Source organism: Saccostrea echinata, unplaced genomic scaffold, assembly GCF_033153115.1.
Source record: "Saccostrea echinata isolate AGI-Se365-2 ecotype Australia unplaced genomic scaffold, CSIRO_AGI_Sech_v1 ptg000015l, whole genome shotgun sequence".
NCBI lineage: Eukaryota > Metazoa > Mollusca > Bivalvia > Ostreida > Ostreidae > Saccostrea > Saccostrea echinata.
In genome coordinates, this window is record NW_026889764.1 from 6567678 (window position 1) to 6590422 (window position 22745).

The 22745-nt window shown below is 31.1% G+C and overlaps 1 protein-coding gene across 1 annotated transcript; it reads left to right on the forward strand.

Annotated features, from left to right (window-relative positions):
• The first annotated feature begins 970 nt into the window (after positions 1-970).
• Positions 971-18906, forward strand: LOC133187794 (uncharacterized). Its single transcript, XM_061323197.1, has 6 exons — positions 971-1082; positions 1734-1963; positions 3235-3320; positions 17040-17154; positions 18007-18110; positions 18270-18906. The coding sequence occupies exons 2-6, from the start codon at positions 1849-1851 to the stop codon at positions 18447-18449; spliced, it is 600 nt and encodes a 199-aa protein (XP_061179181.1). The 5' UTR covers positions 971-1082; positions 1734-1848; the 3' UTR covers positions 18450-18906.
• The last annotated feature ends 3839 nt before the right edge of the window (positions 18907-22745 follow it).

Genomic DNA, 22745 nt, shown 5'->3' on the forward strand with positions numbered 1-22745 from the left:
TTGGGGGACATTTTCAAAGATATAATTGACATATTTTCCATTTTCTTTTCCCTTAATATGTTTTCTATCTGTTGACTAACTTGTAATAAAAACCTTAGAAAATGACGTCAGCCATTTTAAGTAGTTTTGATGTAAATTCTATATAGTTTTGACTAAAGTTATGAAAATAAATTAATCCTTTAATTCAAAATACTTTTAGCATTTAAACCATGGCTTATATTGCACTATCTGCAATTTTGAAGACGGCGACTTTTACATAAAGTTTAAGTTAATTAAAAAACAATAAATGTACCAAAATTTTCTGACTTAGATTTAAATATTAACTATTTAATTATAAAATATGTATCTTTAATACCATAAGAAATTATATATATATATATATATATATATATATATATATATATATATATTATATAACCTTCTTATATATACAGCATAAATAAGCATTCTACGCGCGTTATTTGTCAGAAATTAAGATAGCAGTTGTTACTGTTCAAAATGTTGCAATTGTTTGACATTCAATGTCGTAATGACGTAAAAAAAAATATTAATTTAAACTTTTGACTTCACTGTCCAAGTTACGGTTATATATATATATATATATATATATATATATATATATATATATATATATATATATATATATATATATATATATATATATATATATATATATATATATGGAAAACGGACATCTTTTACCTAACTTTCAATCCCCTCTTGATCAGGAAAGATGAAATCTTTATCGAGTTAATGAAGCAGTGTTTATCACAGAGAGAGAGAGAGAGAGAGAGAGAGAGAGAGAGAGAGAGCATCTGATTCATTTTGGAACCGACCCAGTTCTAAATGTTTCTGATTGTTTGATAGCTGTTTACATTTTGTTGTTTTTATGATTCATATTTTTATTGTGGGTCATTTCATTCGTTTTTAATTAGGTGCTGCGTGCGTTATGAATCAGTGATTAGTGAAAAGCGTGAGGGTTCTTGTATTGGACGCAAGGACACTGAATGAAGAGATCCCCCGCGTCATGACGTGCTTAGTAGAATTCTGTTCAATATAGATTTCTTTGTAATTTACACAAGGTAAACGTGTTTTATTCCATTACCTTATTCCTAATGACGTAAATTGATTTAGGAATCTTCTATACTTTCAGATATAGCTTAAGGAAAGAAGTAAATTAATTGGATTTTTTTTTTAAATACGGGATATGATTTATATATTATATTTAATTTGGAAATCCGTTTCTAATAATTTTATTGAATTTATAAGAGAAAGAAAGCTACGTTTTTTGAAATTAATTTTAAAGTATATTTTTATTAAACGTATTTGTAAACAAAAATTGAAACTAACCGAAGAACAATTATATGAAGAAGAAAAAAAAAAACTTCTGGATAATTTTATTTTCTAATTAAAAAGAAAACTCTTTGTCAACTCGTGCTGATGACCAAATCATTTAAAGAAATTATCATATATATCTATTTGTAATGTTAAGTATTTTAACAGCTATAACTATGTAAAACAAGACATGTAATCTATAATTAATTTCAGAATACGGCTTACTAAACATATTACACCTACACTATAAATCTTCTTATGGGAAGGGTTAGATTTCAAAGAAACCAATTGTTCATGAAGGACTCTTTTAAATATTATAAATATTATAAAAGACACAGTGGCCAACTAAAATCGTTTGAAATATTTTATCTAAATTAGTGATTTTTTTTCTTTTCCAGTTCCCATTTCAATTTTGTACCTGATATTTTATGACGTTTCCGGTACCGGAGCGATATATTTGTCAGCGGCTACATGGGACACTAGTTATTCATTAACTAGAGAGCTACAGAAAACATGGAGCGAGGACAGACTTTATTTTTCTTCTGTCTTATCAGCTATTTCAGGTCTTTATTGTGTTGTCAATGCTTTCCTTCGCATATACAAACGGATTATTGTGCAGCAAGTATCGGTAATGTATTTGTGATTTCGTTTTTTTTTAATTCAAGTTTTCTATTTAAATAGGGTATTTTAGGAATGTTTCAAATTTGAAGAAGACAGTTAGTAATTACAGCATCGCCTGAATCTAGATTCCAATTAAAGGGATATTTTTTTTTTTAATTTAATATCGAAAATATTCAAACAAAATTTTCTATTACACTGCGACGTGTTATCTTCGACGTATTTTCTAAAATTTCAATCTTAAAATTAATTGAGGTTTACTTCATAATAAGCCATTTAGAAATCATTAGTGTGGAATGTGATTAGTGCCAGAAAAACATATAAAAATCACGCTAATTGTGTGTTTACTGTGTGATAAATGAATTTTTCATTGCTCAATTATTACATCAACCAATAGAAGTTTTCCTGTCAAAAAATGAAGATAATTTATTAAATTAAATTAACATTCTTAATCAAAACTTTATTAACTGCAGACATTTTACATCCTACTGTGCATATTTTGCATCAAAACACCATTTCCTTTAAGATTACAATAGCAGTAATTTTTATGTGACATTTATGAAGAAGTAAAATCCGATAACAAGAGGTATTTTTTATCATAATTTATATGGAGATTTTGTTCAGCATAGCTTAATTCAGTGATTAAACGAGGTGGATATCTTTCTATATCGTCTTAAGGGAAAAAAATTATATTCTAGTGTTGAATTATTCTACCTAAACAGGGATTGGGGATAGATATCTCTTATTTCTCAGACTAAGAAAAATAATTTATACTTTAATAAGCTGCATAATTGTTGCAAAAGTTCATCTAAACATTTATTTTCGACATTTAAGTGAATGTCCTGAAAACTTTTAAACATTTTGATTAAGAATAAACAATTATTATCAACTGAATGTAGTTTTAAGTCTTTTTGTTGTGCATTCCAGCATGATATCATCTTACTAAAAATTAGTTTTTGTATCTTCATAAAACACTGTAACAATGATATTTAGAATTAAATAAAAAAAATTTAAAGTATTGCTTACGAGTAAAAAAGATCTGTGTTCTGTATTATTGATTTGGTGTATATTTCATTTACATAGACACATCGAAAATGGATTGTCCAGGTGTCAATTATTCATTGCTTTTTTTAATCAAGATTAATCGTTAATTTAATACACAACAACCACTTTGTAAGTTATATTGTATTGCCTGAAAATGAAAAGACATTACATTTTGTTGAAAAGAAATTTTACTAAGAAAAATAAATATTATTAAAGTTTCATTCTCTTTTGAATTAGTTATAAAAGTGAAAGTTCAAGATCTAGCGATGAGTGATTCTGAGAAATGGCTTCGGTATGATGCAAATATTTCCACAGTTTTCAAGGCAAGTACTTTCTAGATACAAATAATTCAACTTTCAAAAACACACAAGTAGGGAAAATCAAAAGCATGACATAAAGGCGAAAAATCTAGAAATATGTTGTTTATTTGTAAAGATTTTTTGATAAAGACCACTTTGAATGAGATTTAGAACGAAAATGTGTACTAAAACATTTTAAACTGTCTACTTTCATTATTTCAACATTCTTATTTCTCTGTAAATACATTGCATTACATAACATTTATTTAATTCAAATCATTTTTTCCGATATTATATTTTTCATTGTAAACTAAATTTATTAATTTTTTTTTTTTTTACAAATTTAATCTGTTTCTAGAAGAAAAAGGAAAAGAAACCCTCGGTAGATGAAATTATAAAGTATTTATATAACACACGAAAATAAATCGGATTGTCATGAAATTAAAAAGTATGCATCCAAACATAAAATGTTATATTTTATGATATAGAGACAATATTGTAGTAATTCAAGGAAGCATACAAAATTGCATTTATTGCATAATACTAAATAGAAGAACTTTTATGACTGACGGGCGTGTACAAATTGTAAAATAATTAAACATTTTAAATTGTACTTCAGAGATTATATCTATAATTAATTGAAAACTATCACTTTAGTATGCACATACTAATAGAAAACGTCCTTTATAAGTGACACACACCACCGCCTCGCTCTCACTAGATTTACAATTTATAATTTGTTTACATAATGATAGGTTTATTCAATATTCATTTGCATCTAAATATAAACTTTTTGGAAATAATTTATTTTAGAGGATTTCGCCAACTGGCTCCAAATCTTGAAAGAAGTCAATGACATCTATAATCACAAATCAAATCTTTCTTTGTGAATGTTCGCATGTAAAATCATGAAACGTGATTTTAGCGGTTACTTATGCATTAAACACGCATAGGTTGAAGTCGAAAATCAAATATACACCGGTACAGAGATCCAGAAGCTATGAAATTATTCTGGAAAATTACGGTTTTGTTCTAATTAACACACAGTGAAGATGGTTGACTTTATTACTGGTGTTATTTGGTGTTACAATATACAGAATGCATAGGCTCTGGTTGGTACGCGCATCAAATAAATGAACGCTGGTGTACAAAAAATTACAATCTTTGAAATGGCCCTGACAAGTGTCTTACACTTTTAAACAAGTGTTTCGACAAGTTAATTATATGAAGATTTTAAATCTGAATATACATTATAATATAAAAAGCCAGAGACTGCCTTTTAATGTATTCATTGACACGTCAGAAAATAGTTTCAAATGAAATAAAAACTTTAACATTTGAATCAACTGGAAGAAAATTTTAATAATAATAATTTATTATAATCCACTCAAAGGTTTCTCTAAGTTTATACTTACTTTATTTTTATTTATTTATTAATTATTTGTTTATTTTTGTTTTTGTTTTTTGTTTGTTTTTTTGGGGTGGGGGGGGGGTGGGGGGGTGCGCTGTATCAGATTATCAAGGCTGGAATATCTGTTGAAAAGTATATATTCCACATAGCCTTGTAACCATGTAATTATACAACGTTGTTTGGGAAATTGAGCATATTGATGCATAACATTTTATCAAAGTAATCATAACTTGTTGCCACTTTCCGAGCTTAGGCAAATTATCTTATAATAAGATTTTGCATCCAGTTAGTTCAATTTCGATCGTTTTCTTTCTCCTCTACAAAAAGATAATTTACATCAATTATTTGTAAAATATTTTAAAGCAGGAGTGCATGTGATATTTATAGGAAAAAAATGCAATAAAATCAAGATAATATTTTTGACGAAATTAATAGAGACTATCTTGTCCTAGAAACAAAAATAAAGATAAAAGAAAACAAAAATAATCATGTAACAACAGCAAAACATTAATAGAATGAATTTCATATCTACCCATGAAATGAATTTCATATCTACCCATGGAATGAATTTCATATCTACCCATGAAATGAATTTCATATCTACCCATGGAATGAATTTCATATCTATACCCATGGAATGAATTTCATATCTACCCATGAAATGAATTTCATATCTACCCATGAAATGAATTTCATATCTACCCATGGAATGAATTTCATATCTATACCCATGGAATGAATTTCATATCTACTCATGGAATGAATTTCTTCATATATATATCCATGGAATGAATTTCATATATACCCATGTTATATTGCATAACCTGGGTTAGAGCATCGCACGCTTAAACTGCTCCAATCCAGGTTATACAGTATATACTGTATACTGTTTTATACTGTTATACTGTATAACCTGTATAATAGGAAACTATTAAATTCATTCATAATAATTAATTCTGTTTGTATTGTGTCATACGATTGGATATAAATTGTACATTATTTCGTATAGCCTGCATTGCCTACGTCTCAGTAACTTATGTCAAAAACGTATTAATCTGCTTGATGACAAGTTTAAATTTTGCATAATATAAAGGCATTTTTGAAGGGAAATTGTCTTACTTTTTAAACTTATGAAGGTTAATAAAATTATAAGGACTAAATATAAAGATACCCAAGTTATACTTTTATAACCTGGGTTGGAACAGTTACCGCTTTTTTTGATAAAATCTTCATATATTCCTTAAATAATTTAAAATCTTCTTTCGTTTAGAATTAAAAACAAGACAATTAACCTAACTTATACGATATTAACTAAAACCTGTTATCAAATCAAATGGCGCGTTACAACCAGAATCAAATTATAATAATAAAAATAACTGAATAACTAAATCAGCAATCAATGAATGTAACAAAAATCAATGCAAAAAATATTAATTCTATGCTTATATTGATTGCAAAATGTTTTCAATCGCCGTTGTTATTTTATCACTTAATAATAATAATAATAATAATAATAATAATAATAATAATCACTAGATGAGATCTCGTTGCGAGCAACGAGTAGGTCTTCCGTCCGATTTTTCGATAAGATGAGATATGATTTTGACTATGATCTTTGTTAAAAGATAATAATATATAGACTTCCCTAATTAGATTTATTCTTTTGATTTATATAACTTTATCAAAGAGCTATAGATGACATGCTTTTGGCCCCTCTGAGCCCCTAGTTTCAGGGGTCAGCCCCTTTTTCTTGATATCAATTGAAAGGTCTTGTGATTTTGAAAACTTTTTGTTCAAGAAATATTCAGAGATTTCTTTTCGTTGTGGAGATATGCTGAATGGAAATATTTAGGGGCCACCCCTCCAAGTCCTTAATGGGGCCGTTTGACAAAAACTGAAAAAGTGCACATTGTTTAGAACATTATTCTGACCATCTTTTGTTCAGCATTGCATATCAAAATATTCCCCCTTTTCGAGATATAAAGCATCAAAGATTTAGCATTCTGGCCCCTTGTGACCCCTTGTTACGTAACGTATGATCAGAATCCTATCATATATTGTTGTAAATCGTTAAGATAAACATCTTTGCTTCAGTAATGTGTTAAAAATTATTGATCGTTGAAGAGTTATAGATGAAAGACTTTTGGCCCCTCTGAGCCCCTAATTTGAGGGATCAGCCCCTTTTTCTTGACATCAAATGAAAAGTCTTGTGATTTTGAACATTTTTTGTTCAACAACAATTCAGAGATTTCTTTTCGTTGTGGAGATATGCTGAATGGAAATATTTAGGGGCCACCCCTCCAAGTCCTTAATGGGGCCGTTTGACAAAAATTGAAAGGGTGCATATTGTTTAGAAAATTATTCTGACCATCTTTTCTTCAGTATTGCTTATCAAAATATTCCCCCTTTTCGAGATATAAAGCGTCAAAGATTTAAAATTCTGGCCCCTTGTAACCCCTTATTACGTAACATGTGATCAGAATCTTATCAAATATTGTTGTAAATCGTTAAGATAAACATCTTTGCTTCAGTAATGTGTTAAAAATTATTGATCGTTGAAGAGTTATAGATGAAAGACTTTTGGCCCCTCTGAGCCCCTAATTTGAGGGGTCAGTCCCTTTTTCTTGACATCAAATGAAAAGTCTTGTGATTTTGAACATTTTTTGTTCAACAACAATTCAGAGATTTCTTTTCGTTGTGGAGATATGCTGAATGGAAATATTTAGGGGCCACCCCTCCAAGTCCTTAATGGGGCCGTTTGACAAAAATTGAAAGGGTGCATATTGTTTAGAACATTATTCTGACCATCTTTTCTTCAGCATTGCTTATCAAAATATTCCCCCTTTTCGAGATATAAAGCGTCAAAGCTTTAAAATTCTGGCCCCTTGTGACCCCTTATTACGTAACATATGATCAGAATCTTATTATTTATTGTTGTAAATTGTTAAGATAAACATTTTTGTTTCAGTAATGTATAACAAAATATTGATCGTAAAAAAGTTATAGATGAAAGACTTTTGGCCCCTCTGAGCCCCTAACTTGAGGGGTCAGCCCCTTTTTCTTGATATCAAATGAAAGCACTTATCATTCTGCACAATTTTTGTTATATATGTTTTAACAAAATATTTACAGGTATAAAGATATGATAGAAAACTTGTCAAATTTTGCGAGATGCTTGTGAGCCTATTTTTCGAGCCCACGCGAGCTTTGGCGCCTTTTGCGCTGGAAAGATATGGACGCAAAAAAGCATATCTACAATCCCTCCTCTACCTTCACTGAGAATCTCAACTCAATATCTTTATTCGTTTTGGAGTGATTACCAGGACAAGCCGACCCTCTGAAAATCAGATAATTGTCTATATCTCACCACCGGAAGTGACGTCATCAATATAAAAAATTTCCAATAAGGTTCAGATCAATATCTATCAGATCTGAAAGTTTCATGAAAATCGACCAAGTCGTTTCCGAGAACTCGCGTGCACAAAATCGGTAAGAAAAAAAAAGAATAATAATAATAATAATAATAATAACTAGATGAGACCTCGTTGCGAGCAACGAGTAGGTCTTCCGTCCGATTTTTCGATAAGATGAGATATGATTTTGACCATGATCTTTGTTAAAAGATAATAATATATATAGACTTCCCTAATTAGATTTCAATCCTTTGATTTTATATACATTATCAAAGAGCTATCGATGAATTGCTTTTGGCCCCTCTGAACCCCTAGTTTGAAGGGCAGCCCCTTTTTCTTGATATCAATTGAAAGGTCTTGTGATTTTGAAAACGTTTTGTTCAAGAAATATTCAGAGATTTTTTTTGTTGTGGAGATATGCTGAATGGAAATATTTAGGGGCCACCCCTCCAAGTCCTTAATGGGGCCGTTTGACAAAAACTGAAAGGGTGCACATTGTTTAGAACATTATTCTGACCATCTTTTGTTCAGCATTGCATATCAAAATATTCCCCCTTTTCGAGATATAAAGCGTCAAAGATTTAGCATTCTGGCCCCTTGTGACCCCTTATTACGTAACGTATGATCAGAATCTTATCATATATTGTTGTAAAACGTTAAGATAAACATCTTTGCTTCAGTGATGTGTTACAGATTATTGATCGTTAAAGAGTTATAGATGAAAGACTTTTGGCCCCTCTGAGCCCCTAATTTGAAGGGTCAGCCCCCTGTTCTTGATATCAAATGAAAGGTCTCGAGAATTTGAAGACTTTTTGTTCAACAACTAAACAGAGATTTCTTTTCGTTGTGGAGATATGCTGAATGGAAATATTTAGGGGCCACCCCTCCAAGTCCTTAATGGGGCCGTTTGACAAAAACTGAAAGGGTGCACATTGTTTAGAACATTATTCTGACCATCTTTTGTTCAGCATTGCATATCAAAATATTCCCCCTTTTCGAGATATAAAGCGTCAAAGATTTAGCATTCTGGCCCCTTGTGACCCCTTATTACGTAACATATGATCAGAATCTTATCATATATTGTTGTAAAACGTTAAGATAAACATCTTTGCTTCAGTGATGTGTTACAGATTATTGATCGTTAAAGAGTTATAGATGAAAGACTTTTGGCCCCTCTGAGCCCCTAATTTGAAGGGTCAGCCCCCTGTTCTTGATATCAAATGAAAGGTCTCGAGAATTTGAAGACTTTTTGTTCAACAACTAAACAGAGATTTCTTTTCGTTGTGGAGATATGCTGAATGGAAATATTTAGGGGCCACCCCTCCAAGTCCTTAATGGGGCCGATTGACAAAAATTGAAAGGGTGCATATTGTTTAGAACATTATTCTGACCATCTTTTGTTCAGTATTGCTTATCAAAATATTCCCCCTTTTCGAGATATAAAGCGTCAAAGATTTAGCATTCTGGCCCCTTCTGACCCCTTATTACGTAACATATGATCAGAATCTTATCATATATTGTTGTAAATTGTTAAGATAAACATTTTTGCTTCAGTAATGTATAACAAAATATTGATCGTTAAAAAGTTATAGATGAAAGACTTTTGGCCCCTCTGAGCCCCTTACTTGAGGGGTCAGCCCCTTTTTCTTGATATCAAATGAAAGCACTTATCATTCTGCAAAACTTTTGTTATATATGTTTTAACAAAATATTTACAGGTATAAAGATATGATAGAAAACTTGTCAAATTTTGCGAGATGCTTGTGAGCCTATTTTTCGAGCCCAGGCGAGCTTTGGCGCCTTTTGCGCTGGAAAGATATGGACGCAAAAAAGCATATCTACAATCCCTCCTCTACCTTCACTGAAAATCTCAACTCAATATCTTTATTCGTTTTGGAGTGATTACCAGGACAAGCCGACCCTCTGAAAATCAGATAATTGTCTATATCTCACGACCGGAAGTGACGTCATCAATATAAAAAATTTCCAATAAGGTTCAAATCAATATCTATCAGATCTGAAAGTTTCATGAAAATCGACCGAGTCGTTTCCGAGAACTCGCGTGCACAAAATCGGTAAGAAAAAAAAAGAATAATAATAATAATAATAATAATAATAATAGGGAAAAAGAAACCGAACGAAAACAATAAGGTCTTCCGTTGGAGACGGAAGACCTTAATTATTATTATTATTATTATTATTATTATTATTATTATTATTATTATCATCATCATCATCATCATCCTCATCATCCTCATCATCATTATAACTACAAAAGAATAGACTTATTAAATGTTAAATTTAATTAAGAAGAACATTGCAATTGCTTCATTTCATTTGTATCGACGACGTATTATCAATTAACAATAGTTATTTCCATTTATACGTCGACTCAATTTATCTCGGTGGAATTTGAAATAAAAGACACCAAAGTGTCTGACACGTCTGCTTTATATTTGTTTTATTGACTAAAGATGACAAAGGCTAACTAAGAACTGAATTGTATAACAAACGAAATGACTTCAGCTTTTCCATCGTCAACTATCCTTATTTATGTAGTAATATTCCGCTATCACCTTCATATGGTGTTTATTTTGTGTCCCCCAACTTCTTAATTACTCAATAGCATGATCGGAGTACGATCAGTTTTTATACCGAGGCAGGCTACTCACACATAAGTTGATGTTACAGGGATTTCAACAATCACGTTTAAAGTCAGCATTCCGTAAATCCTATGGTCGTTATAATGACCTTATAAGCAAATATAACCTATCACTGGGTCGTATTTTGGCTGACTTGTTTCCTACCAATTGTTGGACCTAGTGTATGTTTTTTATACTAAAATTGACTATGAAATGTTCCGACTACTTGATCCATACATAGGGCTCACGGTGGGTGTGACCGGTCAACAGGGAATGCTTAATCTTCCTATAGGTACCTGATTCCACCTCTGGAATTTCCAGGGGTCCGTGTTTATGCCCTGTTCACAGATTTGTATTGTTTGAAGTTTTTACGAGATCGATCACTGTTCGTTATCTTCGCCCTTTTTCATTGTAATCCCACTGAAAGAATATCTGTATATACTGAACTATTATCAGCCAAATATACCATATTCAGTCTTCATTAAAATTTGTAACAGATCAAAATTTAAATCACACATTATTGCTATAAAAAAAACTCCCCTCTTTATATCCTTTCGACGACTGGAGATTGTAAATATGTTCATCAGAAGGGGTGGTCAGGGAAGTAAAAAGCATATATATTAATCAATGTATCAATAAATAATCTGCATAAAAAAATTATTTTTAATGTGCTACAGATTAAAGGCCGGGATCAATCTTTTAGTGTCTAAACGGCGAAGCTAGGGGTCTAGGGGTCAAGCGAAGAAAAGTATGCAAGAAAGACCTTCTTTTTTGCTTTTAGGGTGCAAGTTTTCTTTTCTTTCCTCCTTCTTTGTCACCTTTTATGAGTTTTCTCTTTCTTATGACGCCTAGATTGTGTACCTGCCTATTAAGCGGAACCTATATCAGCCAAAGTTTGAAGGGTATGGAACCCGGAAAAATACTTTCATGAAACCCCTATGCCTGTCGCAAATCTGAGGATCTATAAAATTAGACAGAATAAAGAAAGAGCTTTGTAATTTTATCAACTGCTAGAATACAACTTCCTCTTACAATCGATTTCAAATATCTAATGAAATCCTCCCTGGGGCCCAGCGCAGGGGTTCAGAATGTCTAATTTTGGCCATTAGGTATTATTAGGCTATAGCTGTGAGGATATACTTATATATTCTTTATTGTATTCTATGTCACGGTAGAATACTTATTTTCAGATACATGTATTCATATTGGCTACTGGGAATATTATATTTCTAATCTGTGTTGCGAAATGTCCTTAATTTTTGTCGCAAACACAGTCTTTCTATTGACGGTACCTTGGGCTAGAATTAGGATATCTTGGGAAAGAACTTAACTTGGCATTTGTCAAAAGGGAAAGTGCATGCATTATACTTTGATAAATGCAACTCTACTTTTGGCTTCACTTCATCTTTGCATATCCAATTCTGTTTATTGTACGAGACAAATCTTATGGCATATAATTTACAAGTCATATATGTATGCATTTCTTCAGGGAATCAATTATTATTAATTAGAATAAACTTGTACATTGCATGTGCCTAAAAAAGGTCACGTCATGCAGAATTTGAAAAAAAGATATACTTTTGTAGGGGCCTCAAATTATTTTTAAATATATTTTCCCAACTCTCCCAGAGCTCATTTACGTCATATTTAACATTTATTTAACATAATCTCTCTCTCTCTCTCTCTCTCTCTCTCTCTCTCTCTCTCTCTCTATATATATATATATATATATATATATATATATTCCAAAAGTGTTAGTCAATGAGAATTCGAAAAAGCTTCAAAGAATTTTTTGAAAAAAAATTAAAACTTAAAACTTAAAGCATCAAAACAAATGTCTTTTCTAGTCTTTATACAACCATTTCTCACAACAAATTAAACAGAGGCTTTTTTACATCACAAACAAGATTTATTCTGATTCTACATACAAGTACTCTTAAGTTGAAATTAAAAAAGATGGTGGAGTTCTTTATTGACAATCTATGTAGTTTTCGGAGACCAACAATCTGTTGTAATTTCGATTGTGCTCCTTTATTAGCCGACTTGTTTTTATATTCCTATGAATTCGACATTCGAAAACTTCTTCATGAGAAGACTACTCTTGCTGTGGCCTTCAATGCAACATTTAGATATATCAACGAAGTTTTCTCAATTAACAATAGTTATTTCAATCATGTTTCGACTCGATATATGCCAGTGAAATCGAAATAAAGGGCACTACAGAGTCTGCCACATTTATTTCATATTTGGATATCTATTTTACTGATTACAAACGGAATTGTATGACAAACGGGATGACTTCAGCTTTTTCATCGTCAACTTTCCTCCTTTATGTAACAATAATTTAACATCACATCACCTGTATATGGAGTACTCCGTCTAACTAATCAATGCATACGGTTAACAGGGGGGGGGGGGGGGGGGCAGGTCGGCAGGGCGTGCTTACTCCTCCTAGACACTTGCTCCCACCTCTGGTATCTCCAGGGGTCAGTGTTTTTGCCCTGTTCACGATTCGTTTTATTTGCTGGATTTATTAGATTGATCACTGTTCGTTATCTTCATCTTTTAAATTAAATTCAATTATGGAACGAAAAAAGTTAAATAAATTTAGAATTAAAAAGATTGTCAATGTAGAGCGGGCAATTAAGTAGAAAGTACTTTTCGTCTTCAATATCATTACAGGTTTTACAATTTGTTTCATCCATCTGTATAGCTAAATTATCTGCTAAACATAAATAATGTCATCTAATAACCCTTTTCTGATTGAAAAGGTTAACAAATAAATGTGTAGAAAATGCTATTTTTACAAACTTTCGCATCTGCATTACAGAAATTTCCCTGTAAACTTCCAGCTAATACAGCCTGACATAAATGTATTTGGTGAAAAATTTGATATAAAACAATTCATTAATAAAAATGTCGAAAAAAGAGTAAGTAATAGTAGAAAATATAAAATTTAAAAAAAAAATCAGTTTTGATATTTCAACATACATAATATCGTTTTAATGGATTTTTAATGCACATATATCCATTTTAAAAATATTTCCTACCGAAAAAATTAAATGTATTGGATTTTCTTAATATGGAGCGTTTGAAAAATTTTATTAAGTGAACGGTGCTGGACAGGTGTCATGCAGATAGCCTGTGATTTGTTGACAATTCCTGTTTCACAAATTATGGTTTTAATAACAAGTTATACATGTAATTTACATGTACCTTTTATGTGTATTATAAAAACGCCTTTCAAAATCTTTTTTTTTTTTAATAATATCATAAAAAGTCTCTGATTTGCTTAAATTAAGAGTAATGTTAATTTCTAACTTTAAAAATCATTCTTAATAATTCATCAAATTTCAAATTAAATCTTGAACTTATGAATTCTTCACATAGTTTATTTGTTGTTGTTGTTGTTGTTGGGTTTTGTATTGTTTTGTTTTTTGTTGTTTTTGTTTTGTTTTGTTTTTGTTTTTTTTTTGTTTTTATATATATATATAAATGTATATATATATATATATATATATATATATATATATATATATATATATATATATATATATATATATAATATTACGTAGCACAGACAATGTATTATTAAAATTGCCCAATTTTCTCTTTAAGAGTTTTTGTTTTATTTCAAGAATGAACATAGAGATAGGATCGCATTTGTGTCAATTTCATTGAGAATAATTGAAATCATTTTACATACGTAAACATCTCGTGGACTATTTCTAATTGTCGAAAAATGACTCTATTTTCGATCACTTTTCTCTTTTTTCATTATTTTTTTTTTCCAATGAAAATCATACTTCATCAAGAATTATAAACTACAACGTTCGGAGTGTTCAAAGATGTACATCATTTCTCTAATTTTTTTTTTAGAATAAAACCTTACCTGTTAGTACCAGGCTTAATCTTTCTCCGACTTATAATATGAAGTGATCCAGAATAATTAAATGTGGCCGATACAATCCAGTCAAAACAAATAAATAACCCATAAAAGTAAATAAATATGTATTTTTTCGACCACTTTTGTGCATACAATTTACTCGCAGGTGCTTACAATTTAACCTATCAATGACATTTAGAATTGTCTGAAATTAGTAAAATAAGACTACCGTGTTTGTCTAGGACTTTGTTTAAGTACACGTCAACTTTTCGGAAAACTGGATTAATAGATTCTTATTTAAGTGAAAAAGTCACCTGGTCTTATATCGTTCATATTTTTACACGATTAAAAACGTGTCAAATGAGTGTTACACTGAACAAGATATTTTGGGAAAAAAATATAACACAGCAAAACAATGACAAATAAGGTATTTCGTTGAGATTCAATGACTTCTAGAATATGTTAAGGTTTTATAATTATGTTTGCTATAAGGTAAATTGTACTTTACAAAGTTATTCAGCTTTAATATATTGTATACTAATTTCTTTTCTCTCAAAGAATAATTTTTGCATTAACTATAAATAGCTACCCTTCAACTAGTTCTTTCTCTCTTTTTGACAAGAATAATCAGGACTCGGAAATAACAATTGAAAGATAATGAAAGGGAATTCTTCTCAAAAGCAACATTGCTGTTTGATCGAAAATGTGAGAGACTGTGAACAATAACCTAGAAAATTCTGTCAAGGTAATTTTGGACCACAATATGTCTACGATAGCCAGAGTATTCTTTCTCCCAAGATAGGGGAAAGAAAAGAAAGAAATTCTGACTCTTACGCAGCAAGATTTTTATACATATTTTGGTCCAAAATATCTACATAAAATGCATTTTTAGGTTATGTTTTAATTACCATGTTTAAATATCGATCAGACTCAGGCCGAGCAGCAAACCAGCCGGGAGACATACATACAACGCACAGGGAAAGTTGACGATGGAAAAGCTGATCTTGTCCCGTTTCTCATATAATTTAGTAATAAGTTTGCCATTAATGTCTATAGTCTGTAAAAAATCCAAACAAGAAACAAATTTGACATATTATGTAAAGAAATACTTAATTCTAGGGCAAAATATTTTTTTTTTGGGGGGGGGGGGGTAAATAAAGAAATCTACAAGTTCATTATGTTTGTATCCTCGTTATTTTATATAAACCACGATGTGAAGCCACGTTGAGTTTGAGTAAGAACCCAAAAATTTATAAATAATAGAAAATAATAAACATTACTTCTTATTTGATGCATAACATGTATAAGTATCTCCAAAGATTCAAGATTCATTAAGGCATGTTTAAAATCAAATACCTCAAAGGAGATGGATGAACAAGGCGCGCAGAATGCCTACAGCTTCAGATATATAAAAATCATAATCAATTTGTGAATTTAGTATTAGAGTAAAATTCTCATTCTTGAAATTTATGAAATTATGATAAACAAAACTTTTCTAAGGAAAATTTTATCGGCAAAAATTATTCTGTTATTAAAAAAATAATGTGGTATTCGTGGGGTTCGAACCCTAGCAATAGAAATCCTGAATGTCATTTTCCTTTGAGACTAATGGGCTAACCACTTCGACACACAGCTCTTGATGAATTGTGGCATTTAAATCATGTTTGTAATATGACCCTTGACTAAATGGACTTCAAGTATTTCTCGGAGAGATGCGAATGTTGTGTCATAAAAGTGTATTTTTAAGGTATAGTGGGTCTTTGCTTCATGTTTTTGTTGACCAAAAATGTATATTTTTTCGCAAACTTTGAGAATAAACTTTGAAAAACGTGTAGCGAAGACTCATTCATATAATTGTGTTTTAGTATGAGAAAATGATCCTTTTAGCCCTCTCTAGTGTGTGTATTCTATTTTATAGGCAAATCATTTCAATCTTAGTGAGAGTTTTGCAAATTGAGGAGATTGTACATAAAGTATACTCTAATTTTAGATGAAATATCAAAGAAAATTTTGTTATTATTTAGATTAATTTTCACATTCATGTTTGTTGCACAAAGGCATTGTGCTCGCCTTGTTCGCCCATCTTCTTATGACCCCTAGTGTTGGAACGGATGGAGTGTTTGTTTACAATGAATAACCAAATATAATCTTGGACCAATAGGGCCCATGGATCTGTTGTACATTGGATCAGTTTGGTATTTTATCTAATCTATCATTATTTCCACTTACCAAAGGATTCTTTGAGGCAAAATTTCCAGAACGATGAAAGACTATGACTCACGCTAATGGACAATATTGGAGTGCATGCATGCAGGATTAAAAAAAACAAAACATGGCAGTAAGTGGTTGTCTTGTCTTTCAATCTTATCAATCTTTTTTTTATCATTATAGGGCCGTGAAACATTTTTGTTTAGCATACCCGACACAATGGAAATCGGCACCCCAGGGCCAGCGCACTCCTGTGGTGTCCAATATCTAAAGCCAGGTCTGGAATACCTAATATCAGGTATATTTGAACATTCTGATATATATTTAACTCAAAATAAAATGAGAGTAATCTAGGTTATATCTACTGTACCTGTAAGATCTGTAACCCGCTTTGCACGTGGTTAGAGCTTTTCCTTGTACATGTACATAGTGTTGCAACATCCGAAGTTGATTGGGAGTTGCGGAACGTGAGATGATGATTAATGACAGTTCAGATTAAACTGAATAAAATATTGTTTAAAATAATGATGATTAACCATGTTAATAATCAAACGATTAAAAAAAATCGTACAAACGAATTTCTTTATCGTTCAAACATTTTTAAAAAACCGTACAAATGAATTTCTTAATCGCACAAACGAAAAAACCCTCCCGATTTCGGAGGACCCAAATCAGAAGTGAAAAATAACTCAGTCCCTTAGGAGGAATTGATTAGGTAGCAAGGAATTTCTCTTATAATGTTAAACATTTTGGGAATTTTCCCCCGATTTTTTTTATGGTATACTTGATAAATAAGTGTAATAAAAATATAATATGTGAAGAAATGTTCAACAAGCCTCGAGGTTAATATCGGGGTGGGGGGTGGGGGGGGGGGGTAACCTATCCAGAAATACCTGTAATACAAGCATGTATTTTTTTCAATTAAAACTGGGTTGGTGAGTCTTTGAGAAATGATGTCAGATTTGCTGCAACACAGGTGATTCGAGATTTGTCACTGGTTTTCTACGTAAATATGTTGGGGTTGAATCAATCTGATAGCTGGCCGAGTTTTACCTTGCCTGTCTTTGAAATTGATCAATCTGATATATTTCCATAGACAGTCAGTAACAAATATAAAAATGAAATATATGTATATTTCTTTCATTCTTAGGTAATAGGGATGAACGTGGACTCAGAGCAAACGCCTGCTCAGGCGTCAAGTTCTGGACAGATATCCAAGCAACTCTTCTCCACAACGTGGACTGCAATTGCAAAGTAACAAACTTTTAACTTATTCAATAAAGATTCTCGTTCATTTTTATTTATAATTAAATAATTAATAATTATAATAGCCTAAGAGTACAGGTTTCTTAAAAATATAACATTCAAAATTTTGAGTAATTTCTTGAAATTCTTTTTATTGTTTTATTACAGATTTTCATTCCAAAAACATGGAATATTCCCATGAAGAACGAATATCCACCCAAGACAGATGACATGTGCCTCGCTCCTACCAGGGGCACTTGTCAATTTAAATCGGGTGTGTGTAAAAGGGATCAAAATGGTGTTTGTCAATGGAACCTTGTTAAACCTTGTTCGGATAAGGCTCCGTAAATTTATTTCAAAGGAAATAGGGAATCCAGTAGTTTTTCTTTCGACTATAACATGGTGAAATGAATGAAAGTTATGGGAAATTTGTAATGTTTTAATTTTCTATTAATTTACTGAATGTGTTAATATGTAGAAATCTAATCACACGATTTTAATTTCTACTATAACATTCGCCATGTGAATTCCAAATTCAAAACATTATCAATTTATAAACTACTTTTCCCAAAATCAATAATAAATCCAGCGAGTTGATAAAATGTTTTTTGTTATTATCACGTGCTAAGTTGTTTATGTTTTGTTAAATTAGGGTATTTATCATGTGCTTGAATGTTTTATTGATATTGTGTCATGAAAAAACTGTCTATACAGTTTGATAATTGTGATAGAGAATGTACATAATATTTTTTGAATGCTGTGAAATGAACATAATATTTTTGAACTGTATAATACTATTTTTAATATTAATAAATAAATACATTTACAGGAGTCCTTTATTTTTCTCTGTGTTTCAAGTGTTTCATTGAAAGTTAGATAAAAAGATTTCCGTTCTCCTTAAATTTTATACCTCTCTCTCTCTCTCTCTCTCTCTCTCTCTCTCTCTGTGTATATAGGGGAGGGGATTCACTACACAATGCTACTCACTTCCGCCTCGAACCGGTTTTGAAATCGATGTGTTCCCATTTTCCATTTCGACTTATCGACTTAGCTGTAATATATTTTTTAAATAATTCCTCTGTAAAATTTTACAAAAGTGTATGACGAGATATTCAACTTATTATCACAATACGACAATACAATTATAAAAAAGCAATATTTTTACATAAAATGAATAAAAAGTCACATAAAATATATCTTTGGATTGTATGATTTAAAATCCTGAATGTCTTAACTCTTCATAATTTATCTACGAAAGCCTATTAGGATCATACTACGATAAAAATAAATTTAAAAGGCGTTATAACGCCTTTTCAAAAGGCGTTATTACGCCTTTCCAAAAGGCGTTATTACGCCTTTCTAAAAGGCGTTATTACGCCTTTTAAAAAGGCGTTATAACGCCTTTCCAAAAGGCGTTATTACGCCTTTTAAAAAGGCGTTAAAATGCCTTTCCAAAAGGCGTTATTACGCCTTTCCAAAAGGCGTTATTACGCCTTTCCAAAAGGCGTTATTATGCCTTTCTAAAAGGCGTTATTATGCCTTTTGAAGGGCCATTATTATGTCTTTGACAGGCCCGTGTTTTTAAGTGTGTCGGGGGAGGGGGGTCCCATAAAATTGACAAGCAAACAAGAAAACAAGACCCCCCCCCCCCCCGAAAAGAAATAAACTGCCTAAACTTGAGGGGAAACTTTTTCTAATTTTTCGGTAAAACTTTTTTTAAATGCAATGACTTGCCCGAGTTTAACCATACTGCAACAAAATGTTAAGGGACCAAGAAATCAATTAATGATTTTTTATATTTAAACTATAGCAAGACTATTCTCCCAAAAAGTGGGGTGGGGGACCCCCCCCCCCCCCCCACATTCGTACTACCGGCCTGTTTGAAAAGGAGTTGTATCCAAAAATGGAAAGGCGTTATTTTAAAATAGTAAATATATGAAAGATTGAACCAAAGCCATCTTTATTTATGCAATATTTAGATTATAGTTTTAATATTATAAATTATATTTATAAATTATAGTATTTTCTATATTCCTGCACATCTCGCAGACAGTTGTTTGCATATTGCATGCATATTAAGAGAAGTCAACACTCTACTTTTGAAAATCCAGGATAAAGGCAGAACCAGCTTTGGGCTTTGCTAGCCACGTATTAAAAATTCATGTCAAATTTGAAATATTTTCTCTCCTCTTGGTAAAAAACAGGCAAAGTATTTACATAGGTATAAAGAGCAATTAGCCTTCAACAAAATTTCTGAAATCCATACACCTTGGTAGAAGCGTCTGGCATCAGACAAGGACTAAGTTGGTTTAACACTGAAAATATTTTACACATTTAAAAATCTTTTTTCCTAGAAATCTAATTATAATCAGCCCCCAGGGTGGGCTAAGTAAGTCATGTATTGAAAAAAAAGAGGCGTAATAACGCCATTTTAAAAGGCGTAATAACGTCTTTTGGAAAGGCGTAATAAAACCTTTTGGAAAGGCGTAATAACACCCTTTGGAAAGGCGTAATAACGCCTTTTGGAACGGCGTAATAACGCCTTTTGGAAAGGCGTTATAACGCCTTTTAGAAAGGCGTAATAACGCCTTTTTTCGCGTTATAACGCCTTTTGGAAAGGCGTAATTACGCCTTTATTTGCGTTATTACGCCTTTTTCCGCGTTAAAACGCCTTTTCAAAAGGCGTTATTACGCCTTTTTCCGCGTTATAACGCCTTTCAAAAGGCGTTATAACGCCTTTTATTTTTTTTTACCGTAGTTTGATCCTAATAGGCTTTCGTATTTATCATATTTGCTAATTCAGTAATATTTTTTTTCATTTGATGTTTACAAGATATCGTTTCGCCTTTGTTCACTCAGGGTTTCTTAAAGGAAAATTCAAGACTTTTATGTGTTATGCAACAAATTTTACAAAAAGAGTCTATAAGCAAACTATAAAATTATTAAAAAAAAAAAAAAAAAAAAAAAAAAAAAAAAAAAAAAGGTGGGTGGGTGGGTGTTGTGGTGGGGTCGTCCCCTCCAATTCATTGTATTCTTGCCAATAAACACTATATTGTCTATACAATAGAAAACAAAGTTAATTTAAGGTTATTTCGCATGTGACCCCTCAAAAATGTTGCAAGAAGATTATTATAATTATTGGGGGGGGGGGGGTTCAAAAAATAATTGTCATGTTTTAAAGATTTTTTTTGTTATGATGTGCCCCCCTTAAATGCTTACTACAGGCCTCTAAATATACATAGTTATCTAGTTTGACAGTAAGTCATATTTTATTTTTTATTTTTTATTACTGATAAGACATATTTGAGGAGTTCAAATCTAGAAGTATTGACATTAGGGTTGTTTTATAATACCGAATTGTACTGTAATTACCGTATACATGTACCTACATCTACATGCCGTTGATGAATACAGTCGCTCATTCAAATTAGCATTCTTGATGAAAATAACATACAAATCTTATTTTATGATCGTAAAATTATTTTAAAAACATTTTAAAAGCAATTAAGTAAAACAACATTTATTACTATATTTCCATCATAGATCGAGAAATCATTCTTCTGCATGCTAATTTTATCGTACAAAAACCCCCAACTAATTCTATTGGGGAAAATATCACCTTTTTAAAAAATATATGTACATATGGGTAATACTCGTTCAAAGAATTCAGATGACACAATTATCGCGCTTGTTGTCTTGTTGTTAAACATATAAGGTAATGCTTCTTTTTTGATTTGCCTTGAAGGCAATTAACACGTAAATTTTAATTCAGGGAAAAGGCGTCGGTTGGTATTGACATGAAGATCTAGTAAATTAACAATGGAAGTGCAAAAAGGTCATTTTCTGTTTTTGCGTTGTTGCCTATATTAAATATTTCAGCATAATATTTCCCGAACCGGGGAGTATCTATGATTAGTTTACAATTTTTATTCAACAATTTTTTAGGCAAATTAATTGAAAATTCCACCGATCATTTTTTTTACTCTTGGAATATTATATTATATCACTTGTATATAATTATACTAATATTGAATTGTTTGACAATCGATTAACAGAATCTTGAACCCAAATTAGAATTTCATGCATTTTTCAAGAATTTGTAACTTTTTATCAATGATCTGTAAATTTATTCAAAAGAGAGGGATTATTAAAAAAAACATTATCTTAATGCCAGCAAACTAGCCATAATTATTATTTACAATGCCTTTACTAGTTAATAGATAAATGGGGGGGGGGGGGGGATATATATTTGGAAAAATTTAAGAGATTTTCCAAAAAAGGAAATTAAGTTAATATTTTTTAATGAAAGGGTTTTCTATTTAACTAAATATCGAAAGAAAAATTTAAGTTTTGACAAAAAAAATCAATAGCTATGATACATTGTAAAATAAAATTCATTCTACATGCAAATTATTGTAAGTCAAGCATGTACACACACAGAAAACATGCAAAATTCCATGGTGCAGCGAGAGAGGCTAAATTCTTACAATAGATCAGCATCCGCCCCCCCCCCCCTTCCCCCATTATAAGCCAAATAAGAATATTCTTCTTAGATCATTTTTCCCAAATTATGACCATTTGCAATGAGATATTTTTTTTTACATACATGTATATTATTATTTTTAATTTTTGTAAAGCATTCGA

Coding starts and splice junctions, on each gene's coding strand:
- LOC133187794 (XM_061323197.1), top strand. CDS start 1,849: ATGGAGCGAGGACAGACTTTATTTTTCTTCTGTCTTATCAGCTATTTC. Junction 3,321..17,039: donor ATATTTCCACAGTTTTCAAG/GCAAGTACTTTC, acceptor TTATCATTATAG/GGCCGTGAAACATTTTTGTT. Junction 18,111..18,269: donor ACGTGGACTGCAATTGCAAA/GTAACAAACTTT, acceptor GTTTTATTACAG/ATTTTCATTCCAAAAACATG.